This window comes from Bos indicus x Bos taurus, chromosome X (genome assembly GCF_003369695.1).
Source record: "Bos indicus x Bos taurus breed Angus x Brahman F1 hybrid chromosome X, Bos_hybrid_MaternalHap_v2.0, whole genome shotgun sequence".
Classification (NCBI taxonomy): domain Eukaryota; kingdom Metazoa; phylum Chordata; class Mammalia; order Artiodactyla; family Bovidae; genus Bos; species Bos indicus x Bos taurus.
In genome coordinates, this window is record NC_040105.1 from 19,678,752 (window position 1) to 19,695,710 (window position 16,959).

At 38.6% G+C, this 16,959-nt stretch overlaps 1 protein-coding gene across 2 annotated transcripts in view; it reads left to right on the forward strand.

Annotated features, from left to right (window-relative positions):
• The window catches only part of MBTPS2 (membrane bound transcription factor peptidase, site 2), a 47,375-nt gene that overhangs the window by 16,599 nt on the left and 13,817 nt on the right, over positions 1-16,959 (forward strand). Inside the window, exons 5-7 of one of the 2 annotated variants that reach the window (XM_027533091.1) lie at positions 1,900-2,027; positions 10,707-10,825; positions 11,732-11,912. In XM_027533091.1, the coding sequence (XP_027388892.1) occupies positions 1,900-2,027; positions 10,707-10,825; positions 11,732-11,912 (428 nt within the window). Of the gene's footprint in view, positions 1-1,899; positions 2,028-5,154; positions 6,818-10,706; positions 10,826-11,731; positions 11,913-16,959 lie in introns of those variants that run through there. The other variant, XM_027533090.1, reaches the window with a different exon arrangement.

Below are 16,959 nucleotides of genomic sequence, written 5' to 3' on the forward strand. Positions count from 1 at the left end.
TCATTTAGAAGGACTTATTACTAAAATCTGGGACTTCCCAGGTGGTGCTAATGGCAAAGAACCCACCTGCCAATGCAGGAGAAATAAGAGACACGGGTTTGATCCCTGGGTTGGGAAGATCCTCTGGAGTAGGGAAAGGCAACCCACTCCAGTATTCTTGCCTGGAGAATTCCATGGACAGAGGAGCCTGACGTACTACAGTCCATGGGATCGCAGAGTCGGGCACGACTGAAGCAACTTACCACTCACACATTACTAAAATCTGCTACATTTGATACTTTTTCTTTCTGTGACTACTGCCCAGTGCATATCCACCATTATTACTTTAAGCTACCTTCTCTTTTGTAGACATTAATATATTGATGAATATGCTTAGTTAATTGTGCACATCTATAATCTGGGACTTTCTGTCCTTTGTCCTTTGCCAGCATGGTTATATCCTCATAGTGCATCACTATTTTCATCCAATCCCGAAACCTAATCTTTATATTCATCATTGGATCAGAATGATAACCACTGCAGTCAAATCCCATCCACCTGCCTTCTTAGTACTTACTTTGGCTCATCATCTGAAATACTTTCCTGCTTCTACTCATGGCCTCTGCTGCCTACAGCAAGAACACTGAAAGCTCTGGGTTTGTTAACAAATATCATAGCCTGTCTAGAAAACCAAGTGGGAAAAGATAAGGGAGGATGAGACCTGGGACTTGCTTCAAGTATCATGCCCTGTTCTTGTCTTGACTCTCCAAGTGTATCATTGTAATTATACCTGAGCATTTTAAAGTCTCCTAAATGTGTGAAATCGTGATAGGGGAGAGAGTGAGTCACAACTCCCCTTTATTCCTGATAATGAACACACATACTGATGGGAATGTGTTTCATCCTTTGGGTGTGTGGACCACATAAAAAGTTTTAAAGGAGAAGATTTAATCATTTCTTATTACTTTCCAGTTGCTTATGAAAAGAGTCTGTTGACTCTCATCTTGACAGAGAGTCTTGACCCTCATCTTGACAGAGCATATACTGTTACACAGGTGTGCCATGTAGTGGTTTAAATGGGCGGCTAGTTTTTTTTCTCTCTTTCATCTTTGTTTCCTCTTCTTTAGCTCTGTAGCTTTTAGGGTTTTACATAGAAAAGCATTGTTATTAACAGTTTAATAATTCATAATATGTTTATGAAATAGTATGGGTAATTTTTTATAAAATCCCAGTTGCTGAGAAAAAGTGAATTTTACAGTCATCTTAGATATTTAATGCTAGGTGACAGCACAAAATATTTAGATGATACTTTTTGTCAGAGTAGCTGAGTGGTCTTTTGAGGCTTTTAAATGTAATTCCATTTTTAGAGAATGAGTTGATAAAAAAACAGTTATCTTGAGGACAATCTGAGCATTATGTATTTTAAAATGTACTTAACATTAATTCAGCAATAATACATTTAGATAAAATGCCATCCTTATAATAGCTAAGACAAATATAAATATTTAAATTATTTATTAATACTTGAATTCTATTTTCTACCATCTCCTTCCCTGAAAATAATTCAGAGTAAACCATAAAAATGTTTTTTTTTTTTTAGTTTCTCACAGAAATATTATTGCTTTGTATTTGTGACTAATTTTAAGTTATTTGCTCAGCATATTGGTTTCTAAAAACTTTGAAGTTATAAGCTATTTCAGAATGCCCTGTTTTACAAAACATAATTTCACTGATAACTAAATCTGTATGCTATTATAAAATTATGATATACATGTATATCATATATAATTCTTTGTCCAGAGAGACTTGTATTTTAAACAAGAATTTGAATTACATTGGGGAGTTTTATGATTACATGCATTATTAATTTGAAAAATGTGATACTAGTAGTAAATTCCTTTTTCTTATGTGATTTCTTAGGGAACAAGTTCGATTTAATGGCTTTGGGATTTTTCTCTTCATTATTTATCCTGGAGCATTTGTTGATCTGTTCACCACTCATTTGCAACTTATATCACCAGTCCAACAGCTAAGGATATTTTGTGCAGGTAAAAGATTTAAATTTCTTTATATATCTGTGTGATTAGTGGTTTTATGGAAAGTACTCACATCACAAATGTGGTTGATAAACTTAGATTATAAGACTTTAAGTTCAAAGTAGTAGAGCAAAATAATTTACATTGCAGTTTTTTACCCCATTTTTTAACATGAGTTATTTTTAAAAGATTAAAAGTAAAATGAGCAGAACATACCATGAAAATATGGATAAAGCATTGAAGTAGACATGTTCAGTTCAGTCGCTCAGTCGTGTCCCTGTCCATCACCAACTCCTGGAGTCCACCGAAACCCATGTCCATTGAGTCTGTGATGCCATCCAACCATTTCATCCGAAGCAGACATGGGAGGTCACTAAATAATCATAAGGAATATAATCCATGATGAAAATGTAATCATGCGTCTTACTGAATAAACAAATCATCAAAACAAAAATAGAAAAAAGTACCAGGAAAAAACACAAACGTAATAAAGGAGGCTTGTCTCTCAACAAATGGCAGTTATGTACGAAAAAGTCTTTATTGTTGAAGCTCTGATTACTAAGATAAAAGTCAATAGTTATGTCAAACCCTATACCATGACAGTTTATTTTCAAGTGCCCAGGAAACTAATAAAAATTGGCCAGTTAAATTCAAAATCATAATTGCAGTATTTTTTTAAATGGTAATGAAGTAATGTGTAAAGTTTTGCTAAAATGAAAAGTCACTACCTTAGGCAGTTATTATGAAATAAGAAATGAAAGTATATCAGTTAAGCAGTCAACTAAAGAAATGAGAAAAGAACTATGAAATAGGTAAGAATTGATGTAATTAGTATAGATAGATAGATACAGTCGGTTAGTCGTGTCCAACTCTTTGCGATCCCATGGACTGTAGCCTGCCAGGCTCCTCTGTCCGTGGAATTCTCCAGGCAAGAATACTGCATCAGTTCAGTTCCGTCACTCAATTGTGTCCAATTCTTTGCGACCCCGTGGACTGCAGCACGCCAGGCTTTCCTGCCCATCACCAACTCCCAGAGCCTGCTCAAACTCATGTCCATCAAGTCAGTGATGCCATCCAACCATCTCATCCTCTGTCGTCCCCTTCTCCTCCTGCCTTCAGTCTTTCCCAGTATCAGGGTCTTTTCCAATGAGTCAGTCTTCGCATGAGGTGGCCAAAGTATTGGAGTTTCAGCTTCAGCATTAGTCCTTCCAATGAATATTCAGGACTGATTTTCTTTAGGATGAACTGGTTTAATCTCCTTGCAATCCAAGGAGCAAGCGTCTTTTAATTTCATGGCTGCAGTCACCATCTTCGATGATTTTGGAGCCCAGGAAAATAAAGTCTGTCACTGTTTGAATTGTTTCCCCATCTTTTTGCCATGAAGTGATGGGACCAAGGGATTCTCAGGAGTCTTCTCCAACACCACAGTTCAAAAGCATCAATTCTTCCGCGCTCAACTTTATAGTCCAACTCTCACATCCATACATGACTACCGGAAAAACCATAGCTTTGACCAGATGGACCTTTATCTGCTAAGAATACTGCAGTGGGTAGCCATTCCCTTCTCCTGGGGATCTTCCCAACCCAGGGATTAAACCCCGGTCTCCTGCATTGCAGGCAGATTCTTTACCATCTGAGCCACTAGGGAAGCCCCATAATCAGTATGAAAATACACAAAAAGTGTAATAAATTAGAAAAAAAAAACTTTTAAATTCAAGAGTTCTTGGAAGAACAAAAGATTAAGCAATGGAGAAAACATTTATAGACAGAATTAGCAGTCAGATTGGGGAATGACAACTGATACAGAGAAATTTTAAACAATTATAAAAGTGTTCTTTCTTCATCTGCAAAAAATTTTCACAAACCTGGATAATTATTTTTTAAATAGCCTAAATTAACCCCAGCAGAAATAGAAAAAAAAATTATAAATAGGATGATTACCACAGAAGAAATTAAGGAAGTTGAAGAATGGTCCTGAAAGTTCAATATGTAGAATTATTTCAAATCTTGAAGAAAAGATTTTTCTTTTCAATTCCAATTTAGCATAAACTTTCCAGATTACATATAGAAGGAAGCCAAGAATTTTTTTAAAGTTGGTGTACTAACACTGCTGTATCCTGTAAAGCACACAAAAAAATTCTATAGACAGTTGGTGCATGTAAACAACACAAAGATGGCTTAACATTAGGAAATGTTATATGTGAATGTGGTAAACACTGATTACCCTTAAGGGAAAAATATAACCTCAGCAGATATTGAAATGGGTATTTAATAAAATTCAATATCCATTAATGCTTAAAAAACAAAAATCTTTAGAAAAAGTGGAAATAGTTGGATATTTACTAATGGTATAAAACTTAAAAGCATTTCTATTAAAGCACTGGCCCCTAACCTTTTGGGAACCTGGGACCAGTTTTGTGGAAGACAAAAACCAGGGGTTGAGGGGTGGATATGGTTCAAATGGTAATGCAAGTGATGGACCAGTGCTAGTCTATGGCCCAGCACCTTGTATTAAAGGAAAAGACAGGCATTCCCACTATCACTGATATTGTTAAACGGTCTATAAATGTGGGTCGGTGCAATTAAAAATTTTTTTAGTGCAATTAAATTTAAAAAAAGCATAAATATTAGAAAAGGATAGGTCTTCTCCTCCCTCCCCCCTATCCCCGCCATACTCATACAGGTGGTGGAGTAGAAGGGGAGGGACAATGAAAATCAATGAAAATGAAACAAAAAATTATGCAGAGCCTGGTTGCTATACTCAAAAGAAACACTTGCTTAGCACGCTAAGCAGCGCGGGTACGGGGGTGGGGGAGATGGCGCATGTGCGAGCGTACAACTGTGGGCACGTACTGGACTGTGGGCACGTACAACTGTGGGGCGCCTCAGCTTAGAAGCGCATGTGCAAGGTGCCCCAAAGCGCATGCGCAAGGTTCCCCAAAGCGCATGCGCGCTGCCAACCCAGGAGCACTTGCGCCTCGTCCGCGTCGTGCTCTGCAACCGCGCGCACTTTCTTGCAAAGCACGAGGTTTTCTCCTTTCGGCTTTTTTTTCCGCGGCCTTTTGGTCACCAGTCCGCTGATTAGTAGCCTCTGAAGAGCCCTCAGCCATGGACTCCCACGAGTCATTCTATGTCACAGAGGACCTGGAGTTGTATCCAGAGATCGTGGGGCTGCAGCAGGTGCAGCTGGCGCCCGTCTCTGAGGAGAGCCTCTACGAGGAGACCGTCTGTGAGGAGACCGTCTGTAAGGAGACCGTCTGTGAGGAGACCGTCTATGAGGAGACCGTCTGTGAGGAGACCGTCTATGAGGAGACCGTCTGTGAGGAGACCGTCTGTGAGGAGACCGTCTGTGAGGAGACCGTCTCTGTGGAGACCATGGGGACGGAGGCAATCATGGAATACAAGGATGTCACCGGCAATTGGTTCCATGGTGGCCACCACTATCCACCTCTGATTGCGCTGCAGCCTCTTTTTACAAGCAGTCCAGCCCAAGGGGACCGTGACCAAGAAATGGTCGTGGTGCAGACGCGGGAGGAGGTTGTGACCTGCTGCCAAACCGAAAGCCTTCAGGCCAGTGACCAGACTTTCATCCCAGGCCTCGACGACAGCTACTTTGAGCAGACCTTGTCTCCTCTGTCAGGCTCCACGTCTTCCTCAGCCTGCAACTTCAGCAGGAAGCCCAGCGGCCACGGCCAGAAACCCGACGGTAAGAAGGGTTACCCGGGCAGTGAGGCGACGGTGGGAAGCAGCTCCAAGGGAGGCCCTAAGAAGTGGGAGCAGAAGCAGGTCGAGATCCAAACCCTAGAGGGTCAGTTCTCTGTCACCATGTGGTCCGCAACCAATAAGAAAGACCCTGAGGCTGGACAGACTGAGAACTCAGTTCCTGATTATTCAGAGTACTTGACGGGTAAAAAACTGCCTCCTGAGGGAATTCCTGGTATTGATCTCTCAGATCCCAAACAACTGGCCGAATTTGCTAAAATGAAACCTAAAAATACTAAAGATGATGTGCCGAGAACAGTAGCTTGCCCTCACACAGGCTGCTTGAAGATGTTCAGGGATAGAGCTGCTTTGAAAAAACATATGCACACCCATGGTCCCAGAGTTCATGTCTGTGCAGAATGTGGCAAAGCTTTTGTTGAAGGCTCAAAATTGAAACGTCATCAACTGGTGCATACCGGAGAGAAGCCATTTCAGTGCACCTTTGAAGGCTGCGGAAAACGCTTTTCCCTAGATTTCAACCTGCGCACCCACGTGCGAATCCATACCGGAGATAGGCCCTACGTGTGCCCTTTCAGTTGCTGTAATAGAAGGTTTTCTCAGTCAACTAACCTGAAATCTCATATCTTAACACATACTAAGAATAAAAATAGGAAGTAAAAAGAAGGGAAGACTCTTCTCAGGCTCGGAAAGTGTCTTCCAGTTGTGTAATTGAAAATGAATATGCCTCTCTTTCGTAGACTGTTTCTAGAAAAGAATTTTGTGACTGACTCCAGTATATCTAAGGGTTAAGTTTTGATAGATTTAGTAAAAATAAAATTAAAAGGTTAAAAAAAAAGGACAAAAAAAGAAAAGAAAAAAAAGTAATTCTTCATATAACATTGTTAAGAAGTTCTGTCTTGTTCTGTAGTTTTGTCTTGTTCTGTAATACCACTTGAAAAATAGGATTTTGTAATGCTTGCTCGTGGATCTCACATCAAAAGACTGTTCTTTAAAAAAAGAAAAGACTGTTCTTTATCCAACTGTGATAAAAATGGGACTTTTCACATTACTTTAAAATGAAGTTTTGCCTATTGTTTGAATTTTTGAAGTTCTGTATTTTCTAAATGTTCATGTTTATATTTTTTAAGAATATGTTTAGTACTAAAAAAAAAGAATATGCTTAGTAGTTCTGTGTATAGTTTTTCTGGAAGTAGATAACTTTGCTTGCAGGTTTTCTTTAAATGAGTGAACTGCTGCTGCTGCTAAGTCGCTTCAGTCGTGTCCGACTCTGTGCGACCCCATAGACGGCAGCCCACCAGGCTCCCCCGTCCCTGGGATTCTCCAGGCAAGAAAGTGGGTTGCCATATCCTTCTCCAGTGCATGAAAGTGAAAGGTGAAAGCAAAGTCGCTCGGTGGTGTCTGACTCTTCGCCACCCCATGGACTGCAGCCTACCAGGCTCCTCCATCCATGGGATTTTCCAGGCAAGAGTACTGGAGTGGGGTGCCATTGCCTTCTCTGAAAAAAACTTATATAGGTTTTGTTTGCTATCTTAATTTTGGTTGTATTCTTTGACATTAATGAATGTTACATAACAGTGTTTTAACTGCATTGAATTAGTAGTTTTGAATATTAGGTAAGTTGTAGTAGTCAGTTTAAACCTGTTTTAGTCTTTTTACTCCCCCCGCTCCCCAAATACTGCCAGGTACTGTTGTTTAGTCCTTTCTTTGCCTGTTCAGTTAGGGAATGGTGCTCAGCTGTGGAATACATTGTGTACGTAATGACTCTTACCATTTGGTGTGTAAATCCTTTATAATAGACAAAGCAAAAAATAAAAATACCTGTTCTAAAGAAAAAAACTTGTCTTTATAAGTATTGTAGCTAGAAAATAGAGAAAATGGGGAGGGTGCTAAGTGGCATCTGGTGGGTGGGTAGAGGCCAGGGTTGCTGCTAAACATTTTACAACGCACAGGTCAGTCCCCTACAACAAAGAATTATCTGGCCCAAAGTGCCAGTAGTGCCACTGTTGAGAAACCTGGCTCCAGAGAAAGCAAAAACGGTAACAAAAATTCATTTGGTGCACTGAAAAGCAAATCATTAATGAACAAGAGGTTGTTTAAACAAAGGAAATAAAGGTACCCACATTGCAACTTAGCCATCACTGGAAATCTGAAATCTAGCAGGGTGGTCTGGTACCAGCTGCATCCCTGAAAAGAGATAGGAGGCTCCCCAGAGGGTCAAAGAATCAGTGCTGCTATGTGCCCCTCTGAGTGTTGCTTGGATGAGAAGAGCCAGGGTTGTATGGTGGGGTCATCCTGATAAAGAAGAGGTAGGGTACAACATTTAGGGAGTTCTGTTGGACTGTACCATCGTGAGGAGAAAGCTGAATATAGCACATGGTAGTGGTGGCAAATCTAATCAGTGGGGATGGATTTTTGTGAAATTGTGGGACTAGCAACAGGGTGTGGGGTGGTGGGAGGGGTGGAATAGCTGTATTCCTAAATTAGTTTCACTAGGGTAAATTCCAGTGGGTCAAAGAATCAGAGGGTTTTGTTTGTTTGTTTGGTCTTAATTTTGTTTTTTAAGTGATCTATGAAAGCAATACAAAAGAACACAGATCTTCTACAATCTTGAACTGGGAATAAAGGAGCCATTTGACCACACCAAAATTTAAAATATATGCATAGGCAAAACTATAAACCTAGCAAAACAAACTGGAGGAAATGATCAAAATACCTCATATAGAAGACCAAATTCCTCAATGTATGTATTACAAATAATAATACACATCAATTCGTTTTTTTAAAAATTCAAAAAATGCAAACTGACAATGGATAAAAGTAAGCAATTCTCAAACAACAATATAACCATTTAATAACCATGAAAAATGTACAAACTCATTCATATTTAAAGAAATAGAAATCAAAACAAAGATTTTACTTTTCACCTGGCAGATAACAGTCTAAAATTATGATAGCATCCAGTGTTGTTTAGAGGGTGGGGAAACATGACAATTATAAGAATATAATGCAGACTTGGAGGTTAACTTTAATGCATATATTTTTGACCCAACAATTCCATTTTTGTATAATTGTCCATACCTTCAGAGATGTGATCTTAATCAGATGCATAACATCATGAGCAAAGTTGTTGCAACACTGTGTGAAAAAGTTAAGATAGCCTAAGTGATCATTAGTAGGGAACCTTATTAATAAGTCAATATGTTTTTTAAAAAATAGATTACTCTGTAGTGGATATAAGGAATAGGTTAGATATGAATGTGCAGATAAGGGAAAAGTCAAAAGTATATAAATGAAAAAGCAAAACACAGTTTCAGATAAATAGCTTGATACCATTGGTGTTTTTATTTTTTATTTATTTTCTATTTTTTTTTTCATTGGTGTTTTTAAAACATCTCTGTGTATAAAACAGAAAGGATTGTTTACCCAATTATGTCTTGGGCTAGAGGAACATCTTGAAATGTACATGAAACATATATTATTAGCTAGAAATCTGGCTGCTGTAATACCTAAAAATAACAGTGACTTAAACACTCATAAAACATTAGAGATGTAAGTAGTTCAATGCTGATAATGGTAATTCTATGATCTGGAGGACTGAAGCGCTTTCTATCTTAGCTTTACGATTTCCCGTGTGCAGCTTCTATGTCGTACACTCAAGTTTAGCTCCATTATAGCTACATTCCAGCCAGTAAGACAATTCCCATCACCTCTGCTCGCATCCTTTTGCTGAAGTACAGTCATATGGCCACAGTCCCCTTAGATCTGGGCGATATCTTTAAGTTACATTTCTATCATTACAGGACACTGGTGCTGTCAGCCTCCTAGGGATGTTTGGAATGTGTGGGGTGGGGGACGTTGGTTGGTTGTCTCGGTGACATATATATGATATATATCCTGTATTGTAAGGGGCAAGACCTGCACACCTAAGAATCACACTGCCCAGAGAGCTGATATTTCCTCCACCCTGCCCCATAAGAAAAACTGTACTAGAGAGCGAGGATTGGTATGGGAGGGGCTGTTACCCGGTGGTATGCTAGTGAATGTTTAGCATATAGCCCAAAGGAAAGGGTGGAAAGTGAAGTCGCTCAGTCGTGTCCGACTTTTGCAACCCCATGGACTGTAGCCTGTCAGGCTCCTCCGTCCATGGGACTTTCAAGGCAAGAGTGCTGGAGTGGATCGCCATTTCTTTCTCCAGGGGATCTTCCCGACCCAGGAATCGAACCAGGGTCTCTCGCACTGCGGGCAGACGCTTCACCGTCTGAGCCACCAGGGAAGCCCCAGAGGGAAGGGTGGAAACCTCTGATAAACCAGCATTTGCTCATGTCTGTAGTATAAATACTCCCACCATGGCCAATTCGAAGGCACCAAGTGGTGCCTCCTAGTGGAGGAATTGGTTAAAGAGGCCCCGTCAGCTGTGGCAAGCTGGTAGGAGCAGGCTCCAGCACAACACTCAATTCTCCGATCTCTATAGAGATGGTGGAGATAGTTTATAGTCTTGATGTAAGATACATACCCCAGTTCAGCAAGAATGTTTTTTACTGCATCATAACTTTTATTTGATAGCTCTAAAGTTCCTTTCAAAGATCACAAGTATGTTTAAATGAATACATAACATTTTCTGAAAAAAAGCTATGGTAAGTAGAAGATACTCTATTCAGTATATGCACATACACACCCCTTTACATAGGTAATAAATGTATATATATTGAGAGAGAATGTAGACTCTAACAGTGTTAAATCGTATTAGCATGTGGTCTTCCTAGTGTTGAATTAACATAGTCATTTTAGATTTCAGTATTTGAAATTAAAGAAGCTTATAACTGAACATGTCTTCTGTACTAATAAATTGATCTATCTGCCTCACAGCTGCTTCTGGTGACTTTCCTAATATATCAGAATGCCTAGGTGTAATGAAATACAACTACCCTGCCCCTGGTTGAACTTACTCTTTTTGTTCCCTCTTTTCAGGTATCTGGCATAATTTCATCCTTGCACTCCTGGGTATTTTAGCTCTTATTCTCCTTCCTGTAATTCTCTTGCCGTTTTACTACACTGGAGTTGGGGTGCTTATCACTGAAGTTGCTGAGGTAAATGATAAGTTGTCTGGGGTATTCCACCAGATTTTGTGAAGTAACACTTAGCATTTTATGTCAGGAACTTTTATTCAAATTCCTCTCATGCACAGAATGTTCAGTTTTTCCTAAAGAAATTACGGTAATCCTTTCGAAGAAATAGTTTTGTGAAACACACTGGCTCTTTTAAAATACTGAAAATTGTTTCTGTTCTGAGTTACAAGAATGATATCAAGATTTTCTACCTGTAATTTGTTGATAAAATGCATCATTTACCTTTACTGTTTGTTTCATAATTGTGCTTTTGAGTCAAATGTCTTTACTCCTAAAAAGTAAGAAAGATGAAACCTAAGCTAGCCAGCCAGAACATTTCATGGGGGTTTTAAGTTATTAATGTCTTCAACTCTGTCTTTCACTCCCTTAGACTACTATGATGGTATCAAGTCATCTCTTCACACTTTGGGAAGAGAAAAATTACGTTTGTGAGCAACTGACTCACATACTGATATACTCACTGTGCTGACAGTATTGTCTGCATATTTGGGACTGTTTAGATAAGGTCTTGTCTTATCATTTTCTCCCTTGGTGACATAGGAAAATGAAGGCATTCTGGCAACCACTTTCACAAAAAATTTTAATTAGCAGCTTGGGAAAAACTGTCATTTTAATCTTAACTGTTGGTGAGTGAGGTTTGTTTGTTTTTTCAGTTGCAAAAAATTCAAAATCTTAGTCAAGTACGAAAAGTATAATTGTTGGGTTTTATTTTGTTATTTTTCTAGGACTATGCATCATGGATTCAAAGCTGGATTGTTTTTGCATTATTCAAAACTTTCTACTTAATTCAGTGTCTTTATTATTTGCTCAGATTAATCATAGCTTGTCTTCACACATTTTCTGATTTGGTTCTGCCCTCTTACCAAGGACTCACCTGCAATTGGACCTAGAGGCCTTTTTGTGGGAGACCTTGTCACCCATCTACAGGATTGTCCTGTTACCAATGTACAAGACTGGAATGAATGTCTGGATACCATCACCTATGAGCCCCAAATTGGTTACTGTATAAGTGCATCAACTTTGCAGCAGTTAAGCTTCCCAGTTAGAGGTATGTATATTTTCTCAGTATGATATAATTTAGGACTGCAAGCAGTAGTCCTTGCCATTCATTAATTCTTAGATTATATGTGTAGATTTATTTTGTTCTAACTTCCTTAAAACAAATCAGTAAAGTAATAATAGGCCTAAACGAGTAAACATCCTTCTTGGTAAATTAGATAATAATATGTATGTTTTGTCTATTATATTTTGTTGTTGAACTTCTAACGAATTTCATCTTTGATTTTCAGAACTCTAGGATCTAATTCAGCATTTAGATAACACTTGTGTTTAGTCAGCATTCAAGCTCAAACATAACCAATTAACTAAATTTCAGTAATTAAATACCCTTGTGCTATGTGGATGGTGGCATGTCCAAAGCTATTTGGGATATGGTTTTTTCGTGTGGCAGGTGTCCAGAGAAAATCATCTTAATGTCCAAAAATACTTCCTGAAGTCAGATCTGTTGTTCTGTCTAATAGGCAACAGGGTGAAGCAAGTTTACTTTCAGAAGCTGCCAAATGTATTTTTAGCTCTTCCATCTCTGGAAAATCAGTCTCCCAACTCTTAATACAAAACCCTGGGGATCCAAATCATTGAAAGTGTTGGAAAGCACAAATTATACTCACATTTTTAAATCAAGAAATGCTTGAGTACTTTTACATATCTACTGGGGTTAAGAAATATGATTAATTATTTAAAATAATTTTATTAAAGTGCCATGTGCAAAGTGGCAAAGTAGTAAGAACTGGTTTATATTTTTTTTCATATGTAATCTTCCATGTATAACCTATTATTTAAGATTAATTTTTATTTGTTTGGCACACTGGGTCTTAGTTGTGGCACACAATATCTTTAGTTGCTGCATGCAAACTCAGTTGGAGCATGTGGGATCTAGTTTCCCCACCAGAGATTGAACTCGGGACCCCTTCACTGGGAGCTTGGACTCTTAGCCACTGAAACACCAAGTCCCTCTACCCATTTTTAAGAGCTCTTTTTATTGCAAAAACTTTTCACACATAAATAAATGTTAAGAAAGTAGTATAGGGAATTCCCTGGAGGTCCAGTGGTTAGGACTCCATGCTTTCACTGCTGAGGATGTGGGTTCAATCCCTGTTGGGGAAACCAAGATCCTGCATGTCTTGCTGTAAGGGCAAAAAGAAAGAGGGAGAGTAATATAAATGAAACCTCATGCATCCTTCTCCCAGCTTCAGCAATTATCAACACTTTGCCAATTTTTTCATCCAGCCTGTCCACCTTTAAAGGAAATATTTGAAAGCACATTCCAGGTATCCTGTGATTTCATTCATAAACCTTAGCATATCTTTAATAGATGATGACCTTTTAGACATGACCACAGTACTATTATTACACCTAACAAAATTAACAATAATTCCTAATATCTAATTGGTATTCACTCTTCCCTGTTTTTTTTTTCTTTTTTACAGTTGGTTTCGGTTGGATGGTATGTCTTTTAAGTTATAACAATTCCCTCTGACACTTTAAAAAAAATCATTTGTTAAAGAAACTGAGTCATTTGTTTTGTCAAATTTATCATTAACATGTTCAAGTATCCCCCACATTTCCTATAGGAGGTAGTTAGGTCTAGAGACTTGATTAGACTCAGCATCCATTTTTGACAAGGGCAAAAATACCTAGGTAGCACTCAGTACTTCAAATTGCATCTCATGTTTTTCCATGTATTGCATCTTTTCAAATGGGTATGTAATCCACAGTATCTTCTTCTGTAAGAGAAGAATCCATTATTTCATACTTAAGTCCTTTATCATTTTCCTCAAGTTTGTCTAAATTTGGTATAACTAGTATTGAATTACCAAAGCCAAAATGACATTGTTATCAAATAAAATTTCTCTCCAATAGAATCGTTTTATTTAGGATATCTGTGTTTCAATGTTTATAGTTAGTCTTTTCCTGGCAGACAGAATGGAAGTGAAATTTTTCTTGAAATACTCCAGAGTTCTTTCCTTATTAATTTTTTGAGTATTTCACTATTATGGATCCTATGCTACATTTTGGAGGTATTTACTTAAAAACCCAAAGCAGGTATTACTCTTACCACACTCCCACACTAATAAAAAAAAAAAATCAATCCCCAAATAATAGTTCTTCAGTATATATTTCATCTCCTTAGAAGTGACTGTATTAGGATACTTGTTGATTTTATATTGTGACTGTATCTGATAAACCTGTACCTTCATTTAATCATTTTTTAATGGAGTGCCTATACTTAGCCAGATTGTAGAAATCTTAATGACTGTAAATATAACTTAAAATAATATACTAGATTAATTTAAATGACAGGTTTGACCCCTGGAGCTATGGACATTTAAGAAAGCTATGGATTGATATTGTTTTACATGTATCTAGGTACATTTGTTACCATACATTATAATTGAGAGCATAAATATAGCCAAATATGGTAATATAAGATAACCTATATTCCAAAAGTAATTGATACTCAATTTAGAATAAAATTAGGTATGCACAATTAAAATTTTAAGAATTTATACCACTTCAAAACAGTAAAGCCACTTGGAAAAGATCTGACCCTGAAAGTGCCCATAAGCTGTCCCAGCCAATCATTTCTGGCCTTACTTCATACCCTGACTTTCCTAGGTGTATTATTAGATTTTTAAAGCTATTCCCTAAGATATTAAGCATACTAAATGTTCTCCTTTAAATGTTAACAGGTGGATTTCTGGCAAATTTTTAAAAACGTGGTTAACCTACATGAAATGACCATTCATTTTATGAAATTGTTGGGACCTTCTGTTTTTCTTCGGTCGATCCTTTCCTTTTTTATTTTTAAACATTAACCTGCTAACCTAGGAGCGGCATCAACAGAGCCAAGGCTGGTTTTATTCTACATCTGCCCTTGGTGCATGGAGTAAGCCTAATGAGCTTGTCCCATACACTCCTTAGAGATTGAATGGCCTTTCCAGGAAGCCCCAGAAAGGACACTGGGTGAGGGCTTGGAGATCTTTGTACCTAGAATAGATCTCTTCTTTCATTCTGAGTCAGAACAGAACAAACTTTTCCCCTATTCATATTCAAAGTGAAAGTGAAGTCCCTCAGTTGTGTCCGACCCTCAGCGACCCCATGGACTCAGACTACCAGGCGGCTCCATCCATGGGATTTTCCAGGCAATAGTACTGGAGTGGGTTGCCATTGCCTTCTCCAATGCATGAAAGTGAAAAGTGAAAGTGAAGTCGCTCAGTCGTGTCCAACCCTCAGCGACCCCATGGACTGCAGCCTTCCAGGCTCTTCTGTCCGTGGGATTTTCCAGGCAAGAGTACTGGAGTGGGGTGCCATTGCCTTCTCCAATTCATGTTCAAACCTCTGCTTAAATTAGGATTGCCATGTATCCATATGCCATTAGTTCCATTTGAATGGAACTAAAAGTTACAGACAAGAACTAGTTTGGTTCTTTTGGGGGACATATTTTTTGGCCTCACTGTATGGCATGTTAGTTCCACAAGCGGGAGTTGTACCCGCACTGTCTACAGTAGAAGCACAGAGTCTTCACCACTGGACCACCGGGGAAGTCCCTTTGGACTATTTTCTAACAAGTAGCTTACATTCTCTTTGTTTAGTTTGAGGGGACACTCTTCATATATGCCTAAAGCTAAGTTCATTTTTTCTTTTTTGTAAGTGTTGTCTTGAGTAAGAAAGGCTACTAAGTCCAGCATTTGAGCTGCATTTTTAAAAAGCGTGAGATTGAATACTAAAGGCAACTACTACCTAAAATTAATCTATGAGCCCAGACTCCTGCAGCCTCTTTGAATAACCTATATTCCTGTTCAGAGGAGGTGAGGGCATATACGTATAACTGCCTGGCAAAGGGAGTGTTGTCCTGTATTATGCATCTTTAACTGAAGTGAGAAAAGACCATTCCTGACCTGGTTTAAGATAATGTAAGGAAAACTCTGGAAATCTTTTCCATACAATTTGAGTACCCAGATTGTTTTTATGCCCAAATCTCTCATGTTCGGAGAAAAAGTATATGTTCTCCCATTGTGAGTATCAAGGTAGGGTCAAGGTTTCTTTGCTCTTATCCATTGAAAAGAGAGAGTGTGTGTATGTGTGTTTATAATTTTTTTAACTGTTTTTTACTAGGTGGTGCTGGTATAAATTCTACTATAAAACTAAGAATAAATAGGTTTGCCTGCCTATATTGGAACTCTAGTTACAGTTAAATATTTATTAAACTAGGGTAAGAAAATTGTTCAGTTCATTTTAGTGATGTAGAAAGTAGTGAAGACTGTTAACTATAGACTGGAAAAGTTTCTTCCTTCCAACCTTATTCCAAAATAACCTCTGGTTTAGACCATCCTTTGAAGACTAGACTATATCTACAAGTATCTTAGGGTACATTCAAAATATACAGGTTCTCCCTGTAGTGGAATTGTGAAACTAATCTGGACTTAATTTTCCTAGTTGTTTCCCCATCTGGGGAGATTTAAGGGACAATTCTAATCTCCTAGAGTTAAATTGAAGCCAAGAAAGCTTCTGGGACTTCCCATTGCATTCTCTCTCTCGTTTTTTTTTTGGCGGGGGGTGGGGGGGGCGGGCGCTGCATGGCTTATGGAATCTTAGTTCCCCAGTCAGGGATTGAACCTGAGCCGCCCACAACGGAAGCACGGAATCTTAACCACTGGACCACCAAGGAAGTCCCCCCACTGCAGTCTTGAATGTGCCTTCCAATGTAGAATTGAATAAGTCTCTCGTGTTGATGTGTGTGTGCATGCTCAGTGGTGTTTGACTCTTTGCGACCCCATGGAGTATAACCTGCCAGGCTCTTCTGTCCATGGGAGTTCCCAGACAAGAATACTGGAGTGGGTTGCCATTTCCTTCTCCAGGGGATCTTCCCAACCCAGGGATCGAACCCATGTCTCCTGCTTGGCAAGCAGATTTTTTACCACTAAGCCACCTGGAAGGCCCCTCATGTTGATAGCAGTATAGTAATGTGAAAATTACCTTTGGCATCCCTGTCGTATAGGTTAAGAATTGAGTCACAAAAATTAAGTGACTTGTCC